Source organism: Furipterus horrens, unplaced genomic scaffold, assembly GCF_987537825.1.
Source record: "Furipterus horrens unplaced genomic scaffold, mFurHor1.1.pri manual_scaffold_13, whole genome shotgun sequence".
In the NCBI taxonomy this organism is placed as follows: Eukaryota; Metazoa; Chordata; class Mammalia; order Chiroptera; family Furipteridae; genus Furipterus; species Furipterus horrens.
In genome coordinates, this window is record NW_028327183.1 from 16201289 (window position 1) to 16228003 (window position 26715).

Consider the following 26715-nt stretch of genomic DNA (forward strand, 5'->3'; position numbering starts at 1 on the left):
GTCCCAGGCCTTGCAGCTCTCTCAGTGCCTCACACACAGAGGCGCATTATTTCCCCCTGGCAGCCCGCACTCCGCTGCGGTTTCTTATATAAGGGAGGCCGTTGTGCTCGGCCTGCCCGCTTACCTCAGCACTGCCGTTTCACACTGTCCCTCCCTCCCGCAGTCACTGGCCGCCCTGTCCTTTCCTGCCTCAGAGCTGGGTTAATTGAGGAGGGGTGTTTTCTGGATCTTTTTGATATGCCATCTCCTCTACCACCTGGCCCAATTACGGAGCTCCAGTGGCCCTTTCTCTAGGTGGTCTTTGAGACACTATCACGTCAAGGATGACAGCCTCATGAGAGTTCTTCGGTGTTTTGAAGAGACGTTGGAATTTGGAGCTCTTGAGTTGTAAACCAGCCTGCCATCGATTTTCATTCCAAACTCAGTTTTGGCACAGCCGAAGGTCCTTCCTTACCCGAGGAGTTTTACAACAGTGCTTCTCAAACTATCTATGAAGAACGAGTTCTTTTTTTCTTGTTTTTTTTAATATTTTTTTCAGCCCGTTACAGAGCCTTACTTTTGTTCTCTATTCAGTGAGACAAGTCTACTGATTACATATTTCAATGTGGCAACGTCAGATTGGTGTGACCTTGGTTTCTAAATGCTTAGAAACTTCTGTACTTTTCTGGTGGCTGAACAGTGACAGGCCATACTTGGAGTAGCACCATTTAAAGGGATTATACTGGGACAATCTGTGTCTTTTGGTTGAATAGGGCTTAGTTTTTGACGTATAGGCTTAGGTACTACCAAGCAATGCATGTTTCTGACTTCCTCATCGTCATCTCAAAGCAAAAGCCTTACTTCCAAAGATTCTACCATTGTTGGGGCTGGCCCATGAGATTTTCTCACCCTACTATATGTATGTATTCATGTGTAATAATGAATTTTCTTTTTTATTAAACTTTCTTGAGAGCTCCTCAAGAGCAGGGATTGTTGCGCTCATTTTTGTATCCCTAGCACCTAGCATAGTGCTTGGTGTCTAGGGAGATGGAGTGGGAAATGTTTGTTCGATGACATGATTTCATTCTCAGTAGCCCTTAAGATTTTGTGAGGGAGTGGGGAATAGAAGAAAGAATAAGGAGAACAACAACAAACAAACAGCCAGATTTAACCACTGGTGCTTTTTACGTACCTTGTGTATATTTTTTCCTGACCATTAATAATAGCTAACATGTGTTAGACGTGTCCAATGTGTTGGGGAGTGCTAAGTTTCGCATGTGGATTATTTCATGCAATTTTCACAACTCTTGAGTGGTAGCCACTTTTATCCTCATTTTGCAAATGAAGAAGCCTTAAGCCATTTGCCCGAGACCACACATATATACATGTACACATTTACGCATATCTACCAAACTTTGGTAATCTTATGGTATGTGCTTTTAAATTTTGTTTATTGTAAAATAGTTTAAGCATGCAGATAAGAATGGAGGACACTTTAGATTTAATGAAAAACAGTATGTTTATTTAATTTTAAAATAATTTTTATTATGCATGTTATTTATTTGCTTTTTCCATCAAATGCATTGTAAACATCTGAACAAGTCAATATTATCTATAATGTTATTTTAAATGACTGAATACCCACTATAGAACTAACATTTATTTTATTAATCCTCGATTTGGGGACACTTAGATTATTTCTAGTTTTTCTGTAACATTCTGCAACATAGTGTGCAGATAACTAAATCTTTGACACATAACTTTTTTTTAAAGAGTGACTATCTGGAAAATCTTGCATGTGCAAACTTTTAATTTTTTTAAAAACTTTTTAATTGAATTTATTGGGGTGACATTGGTTAATAAAAGTATATAGGTTTCAGGTGTACAGTTCTATAATACATCATCTGTAATTATATTGTGCGCTCGCCATCCCAAGTCAAGTTTCCTTCCACCATCATTTATCCCCCCTTTACCTTCTCCTACCTCTCACCACCCCCTCTTCCTCTGGTAATCACCATACTGTTGTCTGTGTCTATGAAATATTTTTTGTTTTGTTTTGTTTTACTTAATCCCTTTAACTTTTTCACCCAGTCCCTCAAGTCCCCTTTCCTCTGACTACTGTCAGTCTGTTCTCTATGAGTCTATTTATGTTGTTTGTTAGTTTAATTTGTTCATTAGTTTCCACATATAAATGGAAGCATATAGTACTTTGACTGGCTTGTTCCACTTTGCATAATGCTCTCCAGGTCCATCCTTGTTGTCACAGAGGGTAAGATTTCCTTTTTTTATGGTCAAGTAGTATTCCGTTGTGTAAATGTACCACATCTTTTTTATCTACTCATCTACTGATGGGCATTTAGGCTGCTTCCAAATCTTGGCTATTATAAATAACGCTGCTATGAAAATAGGCGTGCATATATTCTTTTGAATTAGTGTTTCAGGTTTCTTCAAATATATTCCCAGAAGTGGGATCACTGGGTCATAAAAAAACATATTTTATAGATACTGTTCTCCAGGAATTGTCTTGCCTCTCTGTGAAAGCATATGTCTTAATGTTGCCAACTTCCATGGAAAAGCTTTAGAGACTTTTCCAAGGCACAGAAAATGGGGTTGTTGAAGAAGAAAAAGAAGAGAAGGAGAAGGAGAAGAAAAGAAGAAGAAGAAAAGAAGAAGAAGAAGAAAAGAAGATGAGGAAGGAGAAGAAGAAGAAAATCAGATTCAATTCAGAAGCCTTGGTAGTTCCTGCTGTGCCATCCTGTGCTTAAAGGACATGAAGTGCTAGTTGTTGATAGTTTTAAAAATGGGGTTAGTGTGCTAAGGTTTACAAGAGAGCTCAGTATTTTAAGAAAGGCTCTCGGGGGAAGGACCAAGTTTAATATATTTCCTACCAAGTTTGCAAAGTACCTACTGAAGTGATAAAAACAGTGAGCCAAAGGTGTGTTCCATTGCACACGGATTTCTGACTCATAAAACAGTCTGAAAACGTCCCTGCAGAGGATATGAATCTTATGGTTCACCCAAGAAGTGGCTGGAGCTTGGGGAATCGGATTTGATTCAGTCATTTATTATAGGGGCATCAAGTAAGAAAATATGAATTCCATTTAGTTTTGCCTGTGAGGAATTGAACTTCTCATAGGCAGCTTTGAGAATACTCGAACACTTTCAGTGAATACTTCTGAAGTTTAGCCTTTGCCTAAGTAACCAGCAAGGCATCTTTTTGGTGGGGCGGGGGTGTGTAGGGGTTTTGGCATGACTTTGTTTTCTAATGGAGAGAATATTTCTTGAATGAGGGTCAGGTTAACTAATGACCAGTGCATGTGTAAATACATGTGAGCAAATTCATAAATAATGCATGTTAATTATGCTCTCACAAAGATGGAATTTCCGATATGTAAGTTTGTAAGGGCCATGGAAAGAGACCATCTGTGCTTCTAACCTGCACGCTCCACCCAGCTTTAATCCTTTCCCAACTGAATCCTACACTTGGTGAAACTGATTCTGCTCAAACATAAGGGAATCTGATCAAGAGGTGTGTTGATCAGGATCATTGAACACAAACCGTAATGACAGGTCTTTGAGAATTAATTTCTTGAAGACCTTTTAGGAAACCTTCTACAAAAAAACATGGTTCAGGTGGCCAGATAGTGCCCTTTCAGGATAACATAGAAAATGATTGCATGTCATCCCAATAATGCAATTGAGAGTTTTAGCCTTTACCCTTTTAATGATGATGATGGTGAGGGGATTGGGGTGTGCTCATGGAAGATGCACAGCTAAATAAAAGATAGTTAAAGTCCTTAGGAACAAAGATAATTTAGGTTTCAAAAAGTATCTAAGACTAATTGAATTTGGAGACTGCTTTTAAGTACTTTTAGATACAAAGACCCTGTGTAGTCTATGGTCAAACTGCATGTTACTCATTGAACGTGGAGCAATGTGTTGGGAAGGAACCTGAATCAAGCTTTATGCTTTGAACACCGTTGCTGAGAGCATCAAAAACAACTATTCAGTGGAAGAGGGTATGACCCATGTGACCAGGATGCAGTATTGGGATCCATGGGTAGCTTGATTGAAAAACCTTTTCGTCTCAGCAGGAAGAAGATTGCTTGTAAGGGACAGAAACCTAACCCCTGACAGGGATGTGCTGATGAAAGGTCACGGCTAGTATCACTTTCTTGGCATCAGGAGACCAAACCTAGACAGCTGGAATGCTTAATCTCTGTGGGTCAGCAGGTAGTGAGGAAAAATGAGAATCAGAAGGTTCATTTGATTGACAACAGAATTGACCGACTGTGCTGAAGAATGAAGGGAAGAGATTTGTATGAATTGTGAGGAGTCGTGCAGGTAAGGGAGGAGTCGAGAGTGCTCTAAGGAAAGCAGCTAGGCCAGGTCATGGATCAGGGAGGACCTACCCTCATGGACATTTAATCTGAGCAGGAGTCCAATATTTAAAAGGAAAAAATGGAGACATCCAAAAGGTGATGGAAGGAAGGTCTTATTTCTCTGGTAACTGTTTTTCTGGCTAAACCAGTTGAGAGAGGGGGTTTCTAGAAGGATATTGAGATTTGCTGGACAATGACAGTCCCTGAAAGAGAGACTTTCCAGGATCAGCTGGGATCAAAGATGGGATGGACAGATCTTGTCTGGGCTCGGAAAGAGCTGCTGTAACTCTTGAATATAAGCAAAGAGGACTTCACATTGATTTCCTTTCTAGCAGTATGTGGGATTTTGTTGGTGCTTTTGTGCCACAAAATTGCCAAGGAAGGAAAGGAGATGGAGAGCATCGTAGGGAATTCTGAGGCAGTCTCAGTTAACAGGAATTTTTTAGAAGCAAATATTATGAAAGAGTGTTTCCTGCCATTGCCTCAAGGAGCTTCCATATTTCAGTACTTACCCTTAAGCCAAGTATCTTTCCCAAGACTCGCCTCATTTCCAAATTCAGATGAATAAAAAGGGTGTCAGATTTGCTTCTCAATTACCGAGCAGGCAGGAGGAGTTTGGAGAACTGGTGTGAAGCCACGATATATTATTGGTCTGCCTTTCCTGCGGGACATTAGCCTCTTGAGCTGGCAATATGTTACTCTTTTGTCTTTAATTTAGAGGAACATTGATGGGGAGGAGATCTTTAACTACCCTTTATACATTTTCATCTGGTCACTTCCACCAGAGGATCCTGTCCTTTTAATGAAATACTGAATTAAGTGTGAGACTCTTCCTTTTGTAGTGGGAGGAACCAAGGCACCTGGGTCAAGTCACCAGTACCCACTTCAACCAGAACCTTGAACAAGAATACCCAGGAGTGCCCTGACTGGTGTGGCTCAGTGGGCTGGGCGTTGTCCCACAAACCAAAAGGTCACAATTTGATTCCCAGTCAGAGCACATGCCAGAATTGTGGGCCAGGTCCCTGGTTGTGGAAGGCAACTGATCAATCTCTTGCACATTGATGTTTCTCTCCCTGTCTTTCTCCTTCCCTTCTCCTCTCTCTAAAAATAAATATAACCTTTTAAAAAATACTGTAAAAAGAATACCCAGGAGAGAAAATGCTCTCAAGCATAATTCTTGGTTCCCTTAACCCAGTAGTTGATCCCTTGTGAGGGGTGGGAGTGTGGGACCCCTGGCCTTCAGTGCTGCCAGTGGAACAGAATGTGCCATCTCTTCAGTAGAGCATATCTGAGCAGAGAGTTGTGACTAAAACAGAGCCTGGAAATGCACACAGTGGACTTATTATAATTCCTCCCCAGTTGTCCTGATTCTGCAGGGCTCCCCACTTGGACTCCAGTGCTAGGGAAAGCTGTCCACTTAGAGGTGGGATTGGGAACTCACCTGGCACCCATCTGCTGGGTAGTAAGTTCCCAATAAATTCCACTTGACCTTCCTTTCCTTCCTCGCCTTCCCTCCCTCTCTCCTTCCTTCCTTCTTTCCTTCCTTCCTTCCTTCCTTCCTCTCTTGCTCTTCCTCTCCCTCTCTTCCTCCCCCTTCCTCCCTTCCTCCCTCCCTTCCTCCCTTCCTTCCATGTAACGTGGTAGTAAAACTCATGGGCTAGAGAGTCAGAGCTGAGTTTGAATGCCATGTAAGAGTTACTTAGCTTTTCTGAGCTTCAGTTTCCTCAGTGGTGATGGTATTTCCCACCTTAAAGGATGGAGACAGGACTGCATGAGGTAAAATGTGAGCCTGTGGCTCATTGTAGATGCTCGGTGGGTGGGTGATGGTGCCCCTCTTCCCTTCCTTGCCTTAAAAACCTCATGTATGTCTCTATCTGAACTAGTCTTGGAGGAGCTGATCAGTGAAGTCATCCTGGTGTAAATGAAAAAAGGTATTGAAAAGGCTAATATCTACCAGAGTAGACACACCAGGTTTCATAAAAGAAGTTAGGACACTCACACTCTCAATCCCGCTTCCTCTCTCTCTCAACTCAATAAAAAATATCCTTGGGTGACGATTATAAATAAGTAAATATAAATTTTTGCATTCTTTATATATTGGTTATTGTATTCTGGGTAAGTGGAGTTATCATCAGACTGTTGAGTGTGGGGATAATTGGGAGTGTGGGGATGGGTGTCCTTGGCCCTGTTTTATAGTGATATTGCTTGTGCATTACCTCTTTAGATCATCTGCCGCCTTGTTCCTCTTGTTAGCACAGATGGGCCACCCTCAATGCCCTGATCTCGTATTAATGGACACACAGCCCATGGGGAGAACAACCAATAAGTAACATGGGTACAGTGCAGTCAATAAATAATATGCTGTGTTTCTTTGAGTCATCGAGATCTTTTTTTAAAGATCCTCTGTACATGAATCCTTTATTTTAAAAAAAATGTAATCATGAATATATATGATGCTAGGAAAACAGTGGTAATCATATAAATTGTGATGTTAAGAGGTAGTATAAGCCAAAACGGCTATGGAGTTTTCCATAGGTAAATTTTAGGAGAGGTCTGTGAACCCCAGAAATTGTATACACATTTTTTTTGGTGAGTGCATTTTGGAACAAAAGAGTCCTCAGCTTTTATCACATTCCTAAATGGATCTTTGGTCTAAAAATTGGAAAGAAACACTGATTTAGAAAAATCCATGAAATGTAGATTCATATGGGTCATTTAGGGGAACTTAGAGCAATTGGTGGCTATGCTAGTACTGTGAGTCCATAAAGGGGATGAATTACAGTTTTCTCAGGAAGCACTCCAGGGAGTTGGTTTGATCAGCGGATTGATCTTGCATGTCATCTTCACTGTTTCCTCTCAAAGTAGCCACATGAGTAGTGAAGGAATCCCTTCCAAACAAGGGCTTACTGCCTTTCAACTGGGTGTCTCATGCTGCCCTTGGCTTTATTTTTCAGATGGGAACAACGAGAGTTGCCCAATGGCCGTGTCTATTATGTTGACCACAATACCAAGACCACCACCTGGGAACGGCCCCTTCCTCCAGGGTAAGGCATGGACCGATAAGCCTCGAGACTCTAGAACGGCACCAAGAATCACCCAGTAGTGCCCTGACCAGTATGGCTCGGTTGGGTGTCATCCCGCAAAGTGAAAGGTCACTGGTTTGATTCCTGGTCAGGGCATATGCCTGGGTTGTGGGTTCAGTCCCTGGTCGGGGCGCATGTGAGAGGCAGCCAATCAGTGTTTCTCTTTCACATAGATGCTTCTCTCCCTCTTTCTCCCTCCCATCCCCTCTCTCTAAAAACAAACAAACAAAAAAAACCTCACCCAGTGGCTTCTCTACCACTACTACTATATCTTCCTCTTTATTTGCTCCCACTCTCTTCTTTCTCTCTCCTTTTTCCTCCTTCCATGGTTTTCCCTTTCTGTATCCCTTCCCCTCTGTTCCTATTTGCCCTTTTTCCCTCATGCATTGTATTGGTCATGACTGATGGCCATGAGCTTTATTAAGTGGTATTCAGAGCTACTCTGGCTGTTGGATCCTGGAGGAAGGAGGGCTGGGGGTGGGGGGGGCCTCCTGGGCCATTGCTGTCTCAGTGCCCAGGTTTTTAATTCCTTTCTACAGAGATAGCAAAGTACAGGGACAGTTTATCCTGGGCCTGTGGGTTGCTTTTCCTATTAGCTTAGCTTAATTTTGCTCTTATTTCTTAAGACATACTAGGATTTTTAGAGCATCTCTGTGGGAAAATGAGCATGGGGAGGCCAAGACAGTAAGAGTGGCGGTGAATTTCACAGCACCTTGTGCCCAACCAGTCCATGAAGACTGCGCTTCTTGTTCAGCTGGGCTTTGCGAGAACACAGCTTAAGTTCTCCAAAACCCAAGGATGAGTAAGGCTTCCAAGTGAGAGAAGACTATCCAAGTTCAAGGAGAAGAGTTTTGGTTTCCTCTCTGCTAGGGACAGAATGTTCTTTCCATGTGTGTCTCCCAGACCTTAGAGCTTTCAAAAGGGAATGTATTCTGCTCTCAGGAAAGAGTCACCTCCCAGTCAAACAACCATAAAGGGCTCCTGCATAAAATATGCACACTTGTCCCCCACCTCCACTTGTGGAGGGAGAGGATATCAGAGGTGGGGGAGCCCCAGTGCTTTGTTTGGCTCAGCTGTCACGGGTGTGCCAGGTAAATACCACCTCGCCTTCTGGTCCTACAAATTTCCGTGGATGGGCTGCTCTTGGATTGTTTCCCAGTAGAGTGCTTGTGTTTTCCTTTATTCCTTACCCTTCTGGAAATGAAGTTCATAATCTGTTATCCTTAGTCTTCAGTCTGTTTTCTACTTTGACTTTAAGTCCAGTGAAGTTACTGAAGTTAAACGTTGACTTCTTAGAAAAAAAAATTAAACATTTATTATGGAAATTGTCACATTGTTATGGAAACTTTCAAATATGCACAAAGCAGAGAGAATCCCCATATATTCAATGATTAGCTTCAATAATTATCAGCTCATAGCCAATCTTGCTTCATCTATACTGGGGCTTGGCAAAATACTATGGGCCTGTGGACAAAATCCAGCCCTCCATTTATTTTTGCAAATAAAGTTTTATTGGGACACTGCCACACTCATTTGTTTACTTATTGCCTATGGCTGCTTTTGTCATCAATGGCAGAGCTGAGTACTTGTAGCAGTGACTGTATAGCCTGCAAAGCCTAAAATACAGAAGTGGGAAAAAGTGGGTTTGTGGTTGTGAGTATGCAATACACAGTTTATTTTTGTATTATTATTTATTAATAATTGTATTATTTATTTGTATTACAACTGTCCACCTACTTTTGCCCATCCCAGTATTTACTTTGTGACCCTTTATGGAAAGTAGTTCCCACCTCCTGATCTATAATCCTCACCCACCATTCCCCTACCCCTGTGTGGAATTATTTGGAAGCAAATCCTAGCTATCATACCATTTTATACATAGTTTGTATATATATATTTTTAAAAGTTATTTAAAATAAAACCCCCATAGCCATGGCTGGGTAGCTCAGTTGGTTAGAGCAACGTCCTTACATGCCAAGGTTGCGGATTCGATCCCCAGTGAGGGGCACATATGAGAGTCAGCCATTGAATGAATCAATAAGTGGAACGAGCAATTGATTTCTCTCTCTTCTCCCCTTCCTCTCTGTCTAAAATCAATAATTAAAAAATTAAATAAAACCAGTATTTCCTTGTTATCATCAGATACCCAGTCAGTGCTCAATTCTCCAATTATGTTGTAAATTAATCATTGACTTTTAACAGGATGCATTGCACACTTATATTTTGCGTACTTATCAGCACATCTGTTTAAAAGCAGTGGTAACTCTGTAAGTGTGCTGGTTGCTGCCTCTGAACTTCTCTGGTCTATAAGCTATGTAGCCCTTGACATGGTAAACTTTTGGATGGAATCTAAATGAAGTTATCTAATGTTATCTTATAAGGATGGCTGAGGTTTTACTCCTAAGGATTGAGGTGGGACAGTAGATCCAGCTTTCCCATTTTCAGGATAGTTTTAATGATTTATTGGGAGATGGTTCAGCTCTACACCCCACATAACCTATTAGTTCTTCCTGAGTTTTAGGCCTAGACCTTTGAGTCCCTGGCACGCACTTCTGCTATGTAATAGGGAACCCAGAGAGAACAGAATGCTTCAGCTTTCACTGCTAGTTAATGGGAGAAGTTCCACTCCAGGGATATATTACCATGGTGAGAGCAATCTGGAAACTACAGGTTATCTCAGCAGACCTAGTCATCGAGGGGCGAGGGTGAGCCAATGGGTTCACTTTATCATGGCCACCCCCTTCTCTCAGACCCATGGGACACTTGTAGGATGATGGGTTATTCTATCCAGGAGCAAAAAGTATTGGACCTATAACTAAGGATGAATGTGTTCATTTGCTCTTAAGTTACTGTTAGGCAGTGCTCAGACCAGAGGAGAGGAGGGAGAGTGACCATCAGAGAGCATGGGGTTGAGGAGGCCTCGCAGAGGGAGGTGGACCAAACTTGGTCTTGCAGGACAAGCTGGAGGTGGACTTAAATAGGAAGAGGAAGGCGATCCAGGTCGGGGAACAGTGTGAATGTGAAAGGTGTGGTTAAGGAGTGATGTGTGGAGCAGCCGTGCTGGAGTGGACGGTTGGTGTAAAACAGAAGCTCAGAGCGTGCCCAGCAAGGCCCCTGGGTTTGGCAGAGACACCCCTGGCACCGGAGAGTGTGAAAGGGGCCACTGGGCCTTCAACCACTGCTCTGTGACTGTGATTCCACATAAGGTGTCATCAGAAGTCAAGGGCGAGACTATGCTGCTTAGAAGTTTGAAGTTCACCAGTGCAGGGGACTTCTGCCTAACATGGGGATTGAATATGGGCTTATTTCTGTTCCTTCTGAAAACTCACTAACATGGCAATAAAGGTATAAAAAAGTTATAAGCGAAAAAAAAAAAAGTTAAAAGCTGTCACTGATAAAGGAATGGAAGAGGCAAAGCAGCATATGGGAGATGTTAATTGAAGTTCAGTTGCTGATAGATAAACGGCAGAGCTGAGAAAGCTGAAACCCAAACCTGTAGTGTGGAGTGTCCACCAGGAAGCCAGCTGATTTGCCCCCCGGAGCCCTGGAAAGCCTCAGCTGTGGGAGGTTTGTGGCGTGTGTGTGTGCATGTGTGTAATGAAACCAGAAACCTGAAATTGAGTTTTAAAATTCGTGTACTTAAGAGTTAGATTCCTGGGTTGTCAACTATCATTCCTATTCCTCTACCACACGTGTGTGTACACATATACACACGTGCATATGTGTTCACACATATGTACCTAAGCACAGCCTTGTGACTGCTGCTGGCATGAGAAGCAGAGCAAAACCTGCCTGGGGGACAGAGCCGTAACTGAAGGCAGGGGTGAACTCAGAAAAAAGGGATTAAGTAGGGATTCTGTTCCCAAGCTAAAAATGGAGAGATTGTTTTGGCTGGGGAAAGTGACCAGTCTAAGGGAAGAGAACTATGGATTATGATATTTTGGGATCTTCTAGTGAAATAGCTGAGCGAAGCCACTGGCTGGCCAGTACCCAGTTGGGCACACAGAGCTTCCAGCCAGTGTGTAGTGGCTCACTTTTAAATGTGAATGAAAAGCAGACAGAGAAAAAGGGGACTTGGTGAAAACAATGTAGGGAGCTGAAAAAAAAAAAAAACTTCAAAAAGTAAAACCAAATTATAATTTATAACCTCAAAGATTTGGGAGAAAATATGGCATCTGCGAAACAAGAACAGGAGACCATAAAACAAACCATGTAGAAAACAAAAAACAAGAGATTTTAGAAAGTAATAGATTTGACAGCAGAAATTTAAAAGTTCAATATCATTGAAAGATAAAGTTGAAGCTAAGGAAATTGGGAGTTGAATCTAGGAGATCCAACATCTGAACAGTAGCTCTAGCGAAAAAGAACAGAGAAATAAAGAGTGGGAAATTATCAAAGCAGAATAAAAGGAAGTTGACATAACTGAAAGTTGCAGTATCCAAATTCAAAGGGCCCATCAAATTCTGAGCCCAGAGAATGAAAAAGACTCATCCCAAGGCACATTCTATTGGAATTTCAGAATGCCAAGAGATCCTCTCAGAGGCTTCCAGAGCAAACAAACTGGGTACATAACAAGGATCAGGAACCAAGAATGCCATCCTTCTTCTCAACAGCATGAGCCTTAAAATTCTGGTGAAAAATTATTTCCTGTCTAGAAATCAAGTTTCATCTGTTTTTACATGGAAGCGTGAGAGTTGAAATAAAGACATCTTCAGACAGGCAGAATTTCAAAAAGTTAACTTTGGTGCTTTCTTTATCAGAAGCTACTACATGGTTGATCCCACCAGATAAGAGGAAACCAAGAAAGAGGTCACGAGGTGAGGGCACAGGGGACCCCATTTAGACGCCAGAGAGGTTCCCAAGGGGAAGGGGAAGGAAGATGACTTAGGACAATAATGTAGAGCAGGCCTGGAGGACAACTGTCCACGTTGGACAAAGGGTTCTGGGAGAGATGTGGCCAGGAGTTAAATAACACAGAGGCTACCTGCCCTGTCAGTCTAGGGGTGCATTAGTGATAGCCTCTGGAAAACCGTGGAGCATGCAACAAGGCAGTTCTTAATTCCACGGGGAAAAAAGTTATCCAAGTAAGGAGATGTATTCACAGTTTTCTACAAAGTCATAACAAACTCCAAATATTGATTTGATGATTTTCTATTTGGGAGGATGAGGCAAGAGAGGGCTTTGTGTGTATTAGGGGATGGAATATAGTAACTAAATCCTCATTTATAGTAGAAGGTCCGTAGGTAGTATCTGAATGGCAGATGTCCAGAAATCATGGAATATATGTTTGTTATTTAGAAATATGGATATAAGTAGTAGCAAAAGCAGTCAAGAATTGAAAATAGTTGCTTCTGGGGAGCAGGAATCAGGATTGGGGCTAGGTAGGGCAGGAGACACTATTTTTCTTTGTATCCCCCTGTAGAACCTTCTGTGTTACACACACACACACATACACGATTCCTTTGATAAAAAATAAAATTAAATAAAAATCACTAGTTGAAAGGATTTATGATAAAGGGGTAAGGTTGCAGGTTATTGTGAGCCTTGACTGCTAATTAAAAGCATGGACTCGAGGGCAACGGGGAGTCAGCTGATGTTCTGAGCAGAAGCGTATGACATAAGGGGCCAGTTTGTGTGGCTCCCCTGAGGGCAGTGTATAAGCTGGACCGAGTGGGGAGGTTAGTGTTGTGATAGTTGGATGGAGAAATGCAAGTCGAGGGCAGAGAGAGAACAAAATAGGAAGCCCCTAGGCTGATTGGTTTATTGACAGCAGGAAAGGAAGAGTCAGGAATCATGGTGTGGTTGTACTCCTGGGAGGAGGACTGACCTAAAAGAAGACTGGGGAAGACTTGTTTTCACCGAGTTCCTTTTTCTCAGATTTAGGGAGAGAGCTATGACATTTAGTTTAATGAAAAGTGACAGCAGGTCGTGAAGGCATGACTGTCTAGTGGGTGGAATCCAGACAGAATCTGGGAACTAGCCACGAGGCTGGGAGCTGCTTGCGGAGAAGCTATATCTAGGGAGGCTTTGAGTTGAAAAGAATCACTCACTGCTGTGGTGGCAACAAAAGTCTCCTGGGAGTCTAATGCTGAAAACCGAGGAAGGTCCAAACTGAAGCACAATAGTTATTAGAGTAAGATAAGAATTCAGAGAAGATGGAATGAGATGGTGGTCGGGGAACAAAGGCCCTCCCCCGGTTTGGAATCATACAATACAGGTCTGTGTTGGGTTCTCACTGCAGTGGGCTAACCCTAGTTTCTTTAGTGGTATCTTTTGAAAACACCTTTCCTCTCCACCCTTCCATACCTAGAATGGAAAACTTCAAGCATATACTAAATTTGAGAGATTAACACAATGAATCCCTTTTAACCTTCACCTGCTTCTAACAATTAATAACATTTTGTTTCACCAGATCTCCCAGGAGAGGGGGCCAATGAATCTTAAAGCAAATCCTGGACATCATATCTTTTGATCCATGAATACATCACATATGTCTCTTATAGATGGGGTGTTTTTCTTTTAAATAACCAAAATACTATTATCCCACCCAACAAAATTATCACTATTTCCATGTTTCATGTCATACCCAGTCCCTGTGTCATTTTTTCCAGTTGTTTTACAAGTGTTTTTATTTTTTATTTTTATTTTTTTAAATATTTTATTTATTTATTCTTAGAGAGAGGGGCAGGGAGGGAGAAAGAGAGGGAGAGAAAGATCCATGTGTGGTTGCCTTTCATGCATCCCCAGCTGGGGACCTGGCCCGCAACCCAGGCATGTGCCCTCACTGGGAATCGAACCAGTGACCCTTTGGTTTGCAGGCCGGCGCTCAATCCACTGAGCCATACCAGCCAGGGCTACACGTGTTTTTGTACTTGATTTGTTTGAATCAGATCCAAACTCAAGATCAAAACACTGCTTTTGGCTGATATGTCTCATAAGTCTCTCTTAATCAATAAGATCCGCCACCCTTTCTTATTTTTTTTTTTCCATGTCATTTTTTGTTAAAAATCCTGGACATTTATTTGTCCTGTAGAATTTCTCATATTCTGGATGTGGCTGATTGTGACCTTGTGATGTTGTGTAATATGCTTCTCTCTCGCCTTTCCTGTAAAATGGTAGTTAGATATGGAGACTTGATCAGATTCCAATTCCTTTTTAAAACTGACGTATTAATATAATCTACATACGGTGAGATATGCAGATCTCAGATGTACTGTTTGCTAGGTTTTGACAAATGCATATGCTCATGTAACCCACACCCCATCAAAATGTAAGGCATTTGCATCACCGCATGAAGGTCCCCCTCTTACTTTCTTTGATCACTTCTTTGTGTATGTGAAAGTGCAGTTGAATCTATGATGCACAGCTGAGGTTTTACCCTCTATTCCAGCCTCTCCTTGTCTATGGGTGTTTTAGGACCAACTTTGGAAAGGTTGTTACTCACCAAAGAAAACGTGGAGATTCTTGCTATTGTTTACACCAACCTTCCCATTCAACGTGTTTTCACTGGCACCTTATGTCAGGATCATTTCTGCTGCCAGTAAAAAAATGTGGGATCCAAATAGGCTTAAACAATGAAGAGGATTTATTGGCTCATGTAACAAAATTCTAGGTGTAGGTCCTGGTTTCAAGTGAAGCCTGAACTAGTGGCTCCACAATATCACCAAGGGACTGGATTTTTTCCCTTTTTTCTGCTCTGTCATCCGTTGGGTCAACTTCATATTGTATTTGGGTCCAAGATGGCAACCAGTCGCTCCCAGGACCCCATGCTTTCTCAGTCATATCCACCAAGGAAGAGAGACTATTTTTCCAAGAATTCCTAGCAAAATTCTCGAGATTCACCGATTGACCAGCATTTGCCCACTTCTGGTCCAGTCAACAGTTAAACTCCCAGGATGGGGGGTACAGTCACCTTCCCTAGAACCGTATAGTTGGCCTAAACGGGAATCAGGAGATGGTGGTAAGAGGGGTCGGTTTCTAAAGATGCAGCCACAAACACCCGCTATAATCATCTAAGCCCCAGAAGCCTCCTTGACTGCGGTTCACTTTGCTGTGCTTCCCCGGAGCAGCCAAGCTCCTGTGCCAGATACCAGTTCACCGTCCCTGAGATTTTGCTAGAATTTGAAGGGAGGGATGGGGTGGTCACTATTTTCATGCTGAGCTTATGTTTCCAGCTGGGAGAAGCGCACTGACCCCCGAGGCAGGTTTTACTATGTGGACCACAACACTCGGACCACCACCTGGCAGCGCCCCACAGCTGAGTATGTGCGGAACTACGAGCAGTGGCAGTCGCAGCGGAATCAGCTCCAGGGCGCCATGCAGCACTTCAGCCAAAGATTCCTCTACCAGGTAAGAGGGCAGAATGTGCAGCCTTGCATGACCTCCGCTGGCCTGTGTGGTGAGCAGGGAAGGCGTCAGTGCTCTGACCCTGGGGGTTTTACTCATCACAGTGAAATTCCTCCAACTCCTGTGTTTCTGACTTAGTAACTCAAGGCCCAGCTTCTGTGTCCACGAACTCAATATGCCTGAAACTAAAGTCACCATTTTTCTTCCAATACTGGATTTCTCTTCTGGCCCTTTCTTCCAAGTCCGTTCATCCTGACTTGAAACCTGAAGGTCAGCTGTGACTACTCCTGTACCTCACCTTTTTAACCTTTTGAGTGCCATGTGTAATTCAAAATTTGGATCAACATGAGAAAAAATTATATAAATATATAACCCGAGGTACAAAAAAGGAGAACAAAACATAAAATATGGATTCGTCGTCGTCGGCAGCCGTCCGTCTCGAGAGACGATGGTGTAGCTTCTTAAGAGTCTATCTGCACCGCCGAGAATGGCTGTGCAGTCCAACTCGGGAGTGACATGGTATCCGTCTCCTCCCATGTTGAATCGACATCTTGCGATGACGCTGAAGCTACAGAGCCTGGGCAGGGTAATATGGAGGGTCTGCTGTTGCCCATGCAGCAGACCCCCCCTCTCTTCGCAGCTGAAGGGTCCAAGGGAAAGACGGAGTCGATACAGCTTGGCTTCAGGTGCGCCGCAGGAGTTGCCGGTGTTGACTACAATGTCAAACCGCCTTAGGGACTCCGGCTCCGGATTTTCTGTCGGGGTTTACTCCCTTAGCCCTTCCCCTGAAGAGGTATGCCGCAAGGCAGCGGAGGTTTTTTGGAGTCAGAGTTTTCCTTCTCTGTAAAATATGGATTATTCCACTGTTATTTACATTTATAGCCATCGAAAAAAGAGTCGCTGGGAGTGACGCTGGCACTTTTGGGAAAATTTGTCAGTGTTGCTCACAGCGATGTTGGCACTCAAAGGGTTAAAATGAATGCAACCACACAAATCCTCTTTCTATTGCTACTGTGTTTCTTTATATCTTTATTATCTGACAGATACTCAGGGATGGCCAGTGGGCCAAAGTGGCCCATGCTTGATTCTGTAAAGTTGTATTGGCACATAAGCACACCCTGTCATTCCCTGTCATTTAGGTACTGACTGGCTGCTTTCACTGTGATAGAAGAGTTCAGTAGTCACTTCAGGGACTGTCTAGCCCATACATCCTAAGATATTTACTGTCTGAAACCCTGGTCTAGATCAACCTCCTGCTATGTGGTTCCCCATTTCCCTGTGCCCCACCCAGCTGAATGGTTAGGGCAGCTTCTGAATTGTTCTCTCTGCTGGCATTCTCCCTCCTTCAGCCTGTACTGCCTGTTCCCACCAGAGCAGTCTTCAGATGTCGTTGTCTTCTGTCACTTCAAAAAAAGTCACTGTGAAGGGTTTAAAGAAAGGCAGGGGTTCTACATTTATTACTGTCATTTTATTACTGGCTCAAAAATTTCTGTGTTCGTTACCTACAGAATAGTATTTAAATTTTCTACTCCAGGACTCAGAATGCTGTGGTCCCAAATTAACTGTTTAATGGTCTCCCAAACATGAATCCTCCTAGCCCCACCTTCCTGAGTCTTCTCCATTCCATCAGAACCTCCACGGGCTTTTTGGCGGGAAGAGGTGGGATTCTGGACTGGGAGCTCTGATCGCATTTTCCCAGAGTCCTTTGAACGCGAAGCTTTGGATTCGCACAGGCTGCGGTGGATCAGGTGTTGGAAACTTTTTGAGCTGGTTCACAACATTTACTTACCATGTTTAATCCACACAGTTTCTATTTGAAATGAATTTCAACCCCACAATCCATTTCTAGATTAGATACTGCCCTAGTTTGATGCTCAGAAAATTTTGAACTCCATTTAGTTAAGTAGAGTCCATTTTCAGCTTTGCCTCTGTTTGCAGCTCCTTCTCTGCCCACCCAAAGTAGCGCTCCATCATCAACCATAAGGCATGGTGGCATCTCCCTGGGCTGGCTTGTCCCCTCTTCTGTCTGTGGGGGTTGACTGCTCATCACACAGTGAGGAAACTGAGGAGGACCTCAGTGTCCTTAGTGTGTGTGAACAGAAAGCACAATGTTTATCACATTGAGGTGCCTCCGAGGAGGAGCAGCTGCAGCGGCCTCCTGGTCTACCAGGTGCAGCCCTGCTTGTGTTCGTATGCCCAGCCTCCCACTCCACAACCCCTTTCACACATGCCTGGCATCTGCGTCTGGCAGGCTTCAAAATGAGGCGGGATCTGGTCATTTTCTGCTTTTCCGAACTTACTCTTGAGCTGGGCTCCAAAGACCTAACCTGCCATTTTCTTGGGTGGATGTGGCTGCAAAACTGGGATGGTTTGGGCATCTTTGTCCTCTGACTTTAAGACAAGGACACAGTGTAGGAGTCTCCCATGGTTCTGTCTCCCTGCTTACTCAGCTTCTCAAATTAAAAAAGGATCCATTAAAGGAATCTTTTTTTCTTCTCTACCATGTACCAAGTAGGTTCTGTAGGTTGACTGAGATGTTTGGTGTGTGAAAGGGAAGATCCTGGAGTTCATGCCCACGTGTTATTTTGGAACATTCCTTCCACTTGCCAGCCTCTCATTTTAGCAGCAGCTTTCTGGGCCTGCAGAGGAAGAACTTGGACTTGGGGGATCCCCTAGAAGTACAAATTGAGCACTAAAACAGTTTTCTCCCTGAGTATTCTAGTATGGCTTTTTCAGCTTGGTTGGGGATTCAGCAGATTCTAGATGGAGGCGATGGTTCCCTTTTCTCCCTGAAACAGAACTCATCCTGAAGAACCTGGTGGGATTCTTTTTTGTGTCAGCTTTCAATGTGTCTCTGTTGAATTACCTCACCCTCTGGGTTTGGTTTGCCCCTCTTATTTGCTATGCTGCCATGGCCTGGTTACAAGTAAGAAGAGTCGCTTTCATGGAGTTATTTTGGGGTTTGGCTTTGGCCCAGGGTTTGACTTGGTAGACTTAAGAGCTGATACTATACCAGCAGCTTCCCCTCCTCCTTCTCCTGCGGGGCTGAAAGCAAGACCTGTTCTTTGGTGCTCTGCAGAGAACACAAAATGCATTTCAAAATGGAGATCAAGGGAATCCCAGATTACAGACTCCTGCAATTCCTTCCTGCTGTCTGTCTCAACACACACCTTTTTGAGCCTGTTATTGTTCCCTTATTACTGACACGGTTTCCTTTCCTAACCCCCTGGTGCCTTTGTTTCTTGTGATTGTAATGGACACAATTGTGTTCGCCTGTGCACTTTCACTCTGCCCTCTGTTTTGGGTTCCCACTGTGGTCCACCAAGGATGCCTGGCCCGCAGTGCGCACTGTGTATTGCAGCAGGACCCGTCTCGCAGCTACTACTATTTCTGTGACACTTTTTCCTTTACTTTGGTCCTCTGCTAATAACTGAAGGAGGTACCTAGTGTCAGGGGGACTGAAGCAGATCATTCTGTGGCTCCTAATGTGAGGATGCCAGATTGCATTATCCAGAGATAGACAGCGTGGTTCTTACTCTCTGGAGGGCCCCATTGGATTGAATTCTCAAGCATCTGGATTCTGTTCTGCACCCACTAGGTGTATCCTTTAAAAAAAGTCAGTCTGCCTTCCACACTATAACTTTTATGACCTTTCCAGAGCCTTTCTTGCTCTCAGTTATATTTGCTAGACATTCTTTATTTCTGAGTTTGTTTCTTAAAATATTACTGGAACTTAGTGCTTAGTCCCTGAGGGACTTGAACTCACATGAGCTGTCTGGCCCATGGGACACTTACCAGGAAATTATTCAACAGCGATCCTTTCTTTTCCCAGTAATAAAAGAAACTGTCTTGTCTCTTAGAGTCACCTGCACATCCTAGGATCTCTCTTCTGATTGTAATCCCTCCATGTCCCTGTCTCTGTGTTTTTCTGGGTTTGTGCCAGGTAACACCTGGGATCTCTCACTTCAGGGAAATGTGGTTGTGGAGAAGGGGCAGTTGGTTGGCTCACTAGAGATATGGGGTTTTCTGGCCATGATGCGTAGCTTTTATTTTGTTTCTCCTCGGCTTCTATCAACTTTCTTTTCTTATTTTTAAAGTTGTACTATGTACATTAGGGAAGAAAAATAGTCAAGCACTTCACTTTAAGAGATAAAATCGTTATGACTGTAGGCTTCCAATGACTCCATTTTATGTGTTTGTGTTTCTTACTCGCTGGTCTCTCTCCCTTCCCTCTCTGCTGCTGCTTCTCCCTTCTTACTGGTGTTGGGAGTATGGATCTGATAGGTTGAGAACAGGAGGATGCTGAAGAAATAAGATTAAAAAAAACAAACAAAAAAACTCCCAAAACACTTCACTGAAAGAGAGCCAACATTCTATGAAGCTAGTGACATTAAAAATCAAGGATTAAGAAAAGGGCTGGCCATGGCTGGTGTGGCTCAGTTGGTTGGACATTTTCTTGTGACCAAAAGGTTGTGGGTGTGGTTCTCTGTCAGGACTCATGCCTGGGCTGTGGGTTTGATTCCCGGTGCAGGCATGTACGATCTGTCCAGGTGCATACGGGAGGCAACTGATCGATGCTTCTTTCTTGCATCGACATTTCTCTCTCTCCGTTCCTCTCTCTCTAAAAAGCAACGAAAAAGTGTCCTTGGTGAGGGTTAAAAAGAAAGGGCTGATAATTCCTTTTTATTCTTCTCCCTGTATGATAGAAACTTGGTTAAACTCAAGCAGAAAAAGAATTTGTCAAATGGTAATTAACAGAACTAACAGGACAGCAAAGAACCAAGCTCTGGCAGAAAACCAGGGGTAGGCAAGGAAAAGGGATTGTTCGCATAGGACATGGCACCATCCTTCTGCCATTAAACACTTGATGTTCCAACGGGCTACGGACTCCACTGCGGGAGTGAGGATTCTGCAACAGCCCGTGCTCTCATGCCAGTCCCGGAAGGTTCAGTGTGGGAGCATGTGATTGGTTGTTCTTAAGTCACGTGCCTACACTCCAGACTCCGTGGTATTGGGAAGGCATATTTGCTAGCTGATAAATATTTTTTGTTTGTAGTTTAATGCAGGTCACAGAGGCTGGCATTAAAGACTTTTGGTCTGTTGATTTGTATAGTTAAGCCAAAGATAGCTGTGGGCCCACTGAAACCCAGCGGGTACCAGTTGGGAGTTAATTTAACATTGGAGCCACTGAATGCTTTGTGGATTGTCCACTGATTCCAAAGAAGGGCCTGAAGCCGCATTTGCAGCAAATGCTTCTCTTAAATTCTCAAAATGACCTTTTCTGTAGTTCCCCCCTTCTGCAAGGACATTGCTGCTGCTCAGTACTTACCCCATGGTATGGTGTTTGGCTTCATTATCTGAAATGCACGCATGTTTCACATGTTAGGTTCTTTCGTTCGGTTTTCAAATGCTTTTACACCTAGTGTATCTATGTATGAACTACAAAGCAAACTTGGAGAAACTTGAATTTTGTGAGATGCTGCAGCCCACCCTCAACAAAATGACCTCTGTGAATTTGGGAGACCTTTTTCAGTCACCAGCTGACAAACCGGAATTGTGGTGGGGACATTGAGCACGTCCTCCACGTTACCCTGATGGTAACATGCCCTCAGTCGAGGACAGCCCAGCTCCCCACACCTCGGTGCACTTTCATTCTGCTAGGTTGGAGGCCCGTTGCTGAAAGGGGGCTCTGTCCCGTCAAGGAACCTATGGTTTCAAGACTTAAACGTCTTTGTTGGAACTTGCCTTGGAAGAGTTGCTTGTGCTGCCACCTTGGAAAGAAAGTTTCTCTGTGCTTTCAGCTGGGGGTGGAAGGCAGCCGTGGAAGGGGGTTCGTTGGCAGTTGATTTCCACCAATGTTTTCTCAAGCCGAGACTGAGCTGCATTCATCCTCATGCCTGTGTGTGGCTCCGAAGGGGCCGGCCAGGCAGCTCCAAGTCTGCATTGAGAACTTGATCCCCTAATGTAACGATTAAATTTTAGTAAGTGAAATAAAAATGTTTCAGAAAGAGAGAGAGAGAGAGAGAGAGAGAAAGAAAGCGCAGAACAATACTTGTTTTATTTAACTATGAAGAGTTTCTGACAGCAGCCCCCTTCCCCACAGGATATGAGAACTCTTGGTCCACTGCAGCCTTGCCCCTGGGACCTTGCAGCAGAATTAGGCTGGGGGTGGGGGGCTCTAATGTAAACAGAGACCCTGAAGTCTTGGAGTGAGCTCCCCCTTCTTTCTCCTGTCTCCCCTTCTCTCTTGCCACCTCGCCCCCAGCCCCACCTCCCCAGACAGGCACACACAGAACACTGAGCAACTTCAGGTTCAGGGCGGAGGAGAATAAAGGTGCTTTGTGAAGGGAAGCAAAACATTCCTGAGGGAGGTGAGGGGCCTGGGGCATGAATGTGCCCTCAGTCTGGGCTGATGCTGCACACCCTGCTCCCTCTCCCAGCGCACCCAGGAGGGAGGTGGAGGGAGGAGGGCCCAGCCCCCAGTCAGGAAGCTCTGGGTGTGGGCAGGGCTTGTGGGAATGATTTCATTGGAAAGGCCTGCGATATTTTTTCCCCTCCCGTGTGTGGTTCTTGGAGAAAGTTGGAGGTGGTGGTGATTTCAGTCGCCTTGGCCGCCAGGAGCAGGAGCTGAGCAGAGGCACCCGGCCGAGCATGCAGGCAGTCCGGCTCGGGGCCCTTCGGCCATGCTTGCGGCCTCCGGGCCCTGGCCCACCTTCATCTGCGCGCCTCTTCTCCCCCACTCCACCCTCTCCAAAACCTATCTGGGTCCTCAGTGCACAGGGTTCTTCTGCAGTTTTTCTTTTTTTGGAAGAGACTTTTGAGGGGAGCAGTTGCCACCTGTGGCCCCACTGTCCCCTCTAAAAAGACCCCAAGTGTGGAAATGAGTTGTTGGCATTTTTAATTTGATCTATCGTTTTATTTTTAACCAGCAGTTTTCTTTAACCTGTGTTCTGCTGTGTTTCTTGTGTTTAGTCTTCGGGTGCTTCAACCGACCATGACCCACTGGGCCCCCTCCCTCCTGGCTGGGGTAAGTACTGCGTCCTGCTGTGCCCTCAGCGACCCTCAGCTGTTGCTCCGCCATGTCTGTCCCCTCCCTGGGAGTCTTCCTCACTCCCCTCCCTCAGTTTCTCTTTTCACTTCTCTCCGGCACACTCTGGGGATGCCCACCAGAGCAACTGATTGCAGGCAGTGGAGCCAGAGGCTGGGAATGTAATGGAGTTCCCTTGTGCCCCCGTAGCATTCACCTGCCACAGCTGAAGGAGGGTGTCCCTATGGAAGAAGTCCCTGAGCAGCTGTGGTACTGTTGGCTTTTGGTCCTGACTTTCAAGGTGTCTTGCCCAGCCATCCATCCTATCAATAAGACATTTGGATGCTGGCTGATTCCCAGGTGCATTTGTCTCAGGTCTGTGGCCGTGTGATTGAAAGGAGCTACCTTACCAAACCTTTCTTTGCAGCTGAGATTTTGGAGGACATCAGCTAATTTTGACTAATGGAAGCCACCTTTTGGGGGGGTTGGGGGGGAACACAGCCGTGAAAGTGGCCGGAGGGAAGCCAGCTGAGTGCCGGGTAGTGGCTCTGTGAAAGTACATCTTTGCTAGTTAATCGCTCCACGCTGGATTCTCCTTGTCATCGGCAGCTGCCTCCCTGTTCTCAGCCCCTGGTGTGATGTGCAGTAACGAGGTAGCGAGGTGGACATCTGTGACTTGACGGGAAGCACAGACTTTATGGCTATTTCTGGAAGGAGCGGCTGTGCAAAAAGCAGCCATTAGAGATGGTGAGGTCAGTGCTTCTGTAGCTCTCTGAGCAGGGTCAGGCTTTAGTTAAATAGGTGAGAATTCCTAGGAGCTAAATAGGCCGTTCTTGCAGGAATCGGCACGTGTCGGGTTAATTGATTGGTTAGGCCAGCAGAAGACAGTAAATGCTGGTTTGGTGGTGTTCACAGATGGTATTCAGCTGGGTGGGGATGTGCTCCCCAGAGAAGATGGAGAAGCTGACAATGATAGGATGAGCATCTGATCCTCTTGGTGCAGACACAACTACTCCTTGGTAGTAATTTATGAGGTTGCATCAACCCCTTTGGACCTGCAGGGTATCACTTAGTGAATTACCACTGTGTTCCAGAGCCCTGGCAGGACCTCCTGGTGGGATAGATCAGATAGAGAGGCCTCCACACAATTCTTGATTTTTCTGCTAGGGAATTCTTTTTGCATGCATAAGAGCCACCTTGCTCCCTGAGCTGATGAAAGGTCATTACTATCTCAGAGATTGGCAGGAAATCCAATGTGAGAGAGTCCAACATAGGATCCCTGTCTAGATAGGGGAAATCTCTTACAAATTAAAAAAGAATCTGTACTGCTCTTTGGCAGCCAGTAGATACTGTGACCTAGAGCTGGGGACCCAGAGTTGTACCTTTCTCTGCAAAGTCAAGTAATCTATGTCTGTACCAGTTTTGCTAAATGATGGTCACCAAGTAAGAACAGCTATAAGGACTTGTAAACAGTTCCTAGAAGCCAAGTGTAAGATATTTGAGGTGGGAATAGGAGCCATGATTGGAGTCAGTGCTGTTTACGAATGATGAAGAAAACACACAGAACTATAATGGTATGTAATTGAGAAGAAAGAACATCTGGCTGAGGGTCAGGAAACCTTCCTAATCAAATTCTTTGTGTTTTGTGTTGGCTTCTTCAGGGCTGGTGCAGGGCTACCTCCCCAGTGAGAGTTAAGATGGAACAGAAAGAGCAGCAAAACTAAGCAAGAATTGCATTCAGCATGAGCCTGATGTCAGGTCTGCTGTGTTCTCTTGCTCAGTTGAGTGTCCCTTTCTGCTCCTCCATGAAAAACTCCATGGTCCTTCCTGAGCATAAGCTCAAGGGTCAGGACATCCCACTTTAGATCCATATTCCTCAGCTGCCCTGACCCTGGGCACATGACTGAATATTCCCAAGTCCATTCCTTCCTGAATGAGATTGAGCTAGATGCTCTTAAGGACTCTCTCAGCCCCCAAACTATGAAATTGTATACAGTACAGCAGTTCCAATGGACCACGAGAGCCCCTCCACCCGACCCCCTTCCAGGGAGCAGTGCCAGAAACAAGGCGCAGGCCTCAGACCGGCTGGACAGATCCCCCAGCCCGGCGGTTAGCGTTGGCCGTGGCCCTTGGCAGAGCAGATATGGCGGATCTAGTTCAAAGCAGAAGCTTCTGGCTGGGAGCAGCTCCTTCCTCCCCTCAGATCCCTCTGGGGAAGCCTGTCTTCTGTGGGACAGTCCCACAGCTGTTCTGAGTGGTGGTAGCACCTTCTTTTCTTTCTTTCCTTTTGTTTGTATTTGTAAAATGTTCATTGAGTGATGTATACCGGGTAAGGAAGACAGAGACCAAGACCCTGGGCTGATATTGAAAACATTGCAGCCTGGTAATTGAGGCAGTGGGGCTGGGTTCCCCAGTTCTGCTTCTTTTCAGTTTTTTGTTTCCCTGTAGCCTTTGGAACTGGTTATTTGTATTTCTTTAATTTTGCCTTGTCATCATAAGTGAGAGACGGCCATTAGCATCATTTGTTTTCAAGACAGAAACAGATTTGAAGCTCAGAAACTTCCTGGGAAAGGTGACCTGTTCTGGGTTCAGAGCCTTGCCCTTAGTTTTGCCTGCCGTCCACCCAGAGTTCATGGGATGACCCTTTTAGCCTCTTTCAAGGTCTGGAATCCCCAGCTAGGATTGGGGCTGCCCCTGAAGCCCAGACTCCCTCCCTAGAGGACCCAGAGCCATCATCAGTGCACCCAGGAAAGGGCAAGAGAATAAAGGGTGTCCAGAGGAGAGAGAGAATGTCTGAGCGCCCCCAAACACGGCTCTATCTGGAAGCACACACTCAGGTATAAGAACTCGATGGGTGTAGTAAGTGCCGCAGCCCCTGGCATTTACTTGCACATATGCAACATAGAGCATTTGCAGGCATGTGAGTTTTAGAACAAAACTTTGCCTATAAGCAGGAAAAGAAAAGATGAAGTAGAGGGTACATAGGCTCTGAGTGCTGATCAGAGAGGTATGAGGGAAAACACAGCCCTTACAGGGGCCTGAGCCACCTGCGTCCTGTGGGCAGAGTGATTGCGAGACTGTAGACCAGCTGTCACAGCCTTGGTGGGGGTGGGACTGGGGTTGAGGGGAGGCTGGCTGTGCTTCCACTTTGCACACAGCTGGATGCAATTACGCCTCTGGTTTCAGCTGGGCTGCTCCCCCTCCATGTTGCCACATCCCCCACCCCCAGCTTCAACAAACCAACCAGCCAAAGGCAGTGCTTGATCCTGAGTTAGAAATGTATCTGTTCCTCCCCCACTCCCCAATAGGGAAAGATTCTCTTTGTCCTTTTTTGCCAGTGACAGATGTGTGTGAGCCGGGCTTTCACTGGCTATACTTCTGTAACAGGTTAAGAATGGGAGTACAAAGTCAGACCCAGCACCTGGAAAGGGGCACCCAGAGGGGAGAGAACATGGCTCAAGATGTCTCAATCTGTCCTCTTTTCTTACTTTTCTCTGGCAGAGAAGAGACAGGACAATGGCCGGGTGTATTACGTGAACCATAACACACGTACTACCCAATGGGAGGACCCTCGGACCCAGGGGTAAGAACTTGGGCGGGGAGGGGGCTGGGCCCTGTGCAGCTGCAGCATTGGCTGAGTGGCCTTGGACTGCATTGTCCGATGTGGCCAATGTCCTTGGACTTTCAGCCACACACAAGTGCCTGGAGACCCTCATGATATAGCTTGAAAGTGGCTCCTTAAATTGACCTTTCTGGTAGATGGACAGTGGCCTGAAGGGTCTCTGTGCTGATTGTCCAAGCTGCTGATAATGTGATTTTCACCCTGTACCCCACCCCCACCCCCAAGAAGCTAGTCTGGGACTAGGGTGGTTGGTGCCTCAGGATTGCTGGTGGCAAC

At 44.9% G+C, this 26715-nt stretch overlaps 1 protein-coding gene across 4 annotated transcripts in view; it reads left to right on the forward strand.

Moving 5' to 3' along the window:
* Positions 1-26715, forward strand: part of WWP2 (WW domain containing E3 ubiquitin protein ligase 2) — a 127345-nt gene that overhangs the window by 90229 nt on the left and 10401 nt on the right. For all 4 annotated transcript variants that reach the window (XM_090261089.1, XM_090261088.1, XM_090261091.1 and 1 more), the window contains 4 exons: positions 7316-7405; positions 15619-15793; positions 22763-22817; positions 26319-26400. In XM_090261089.1, the coding sequence (XP_090117215.1) occupies positions 7316-7405; positions 15619-15793; positions 22763-22817; positions 26319-26400 (402 nt within the window). The remainder of the gene's footprint in view (positions 1-7315; positions 7406-15618; positions 15794-22762; positions 22818-26318; positions 26401-26715) is intronic.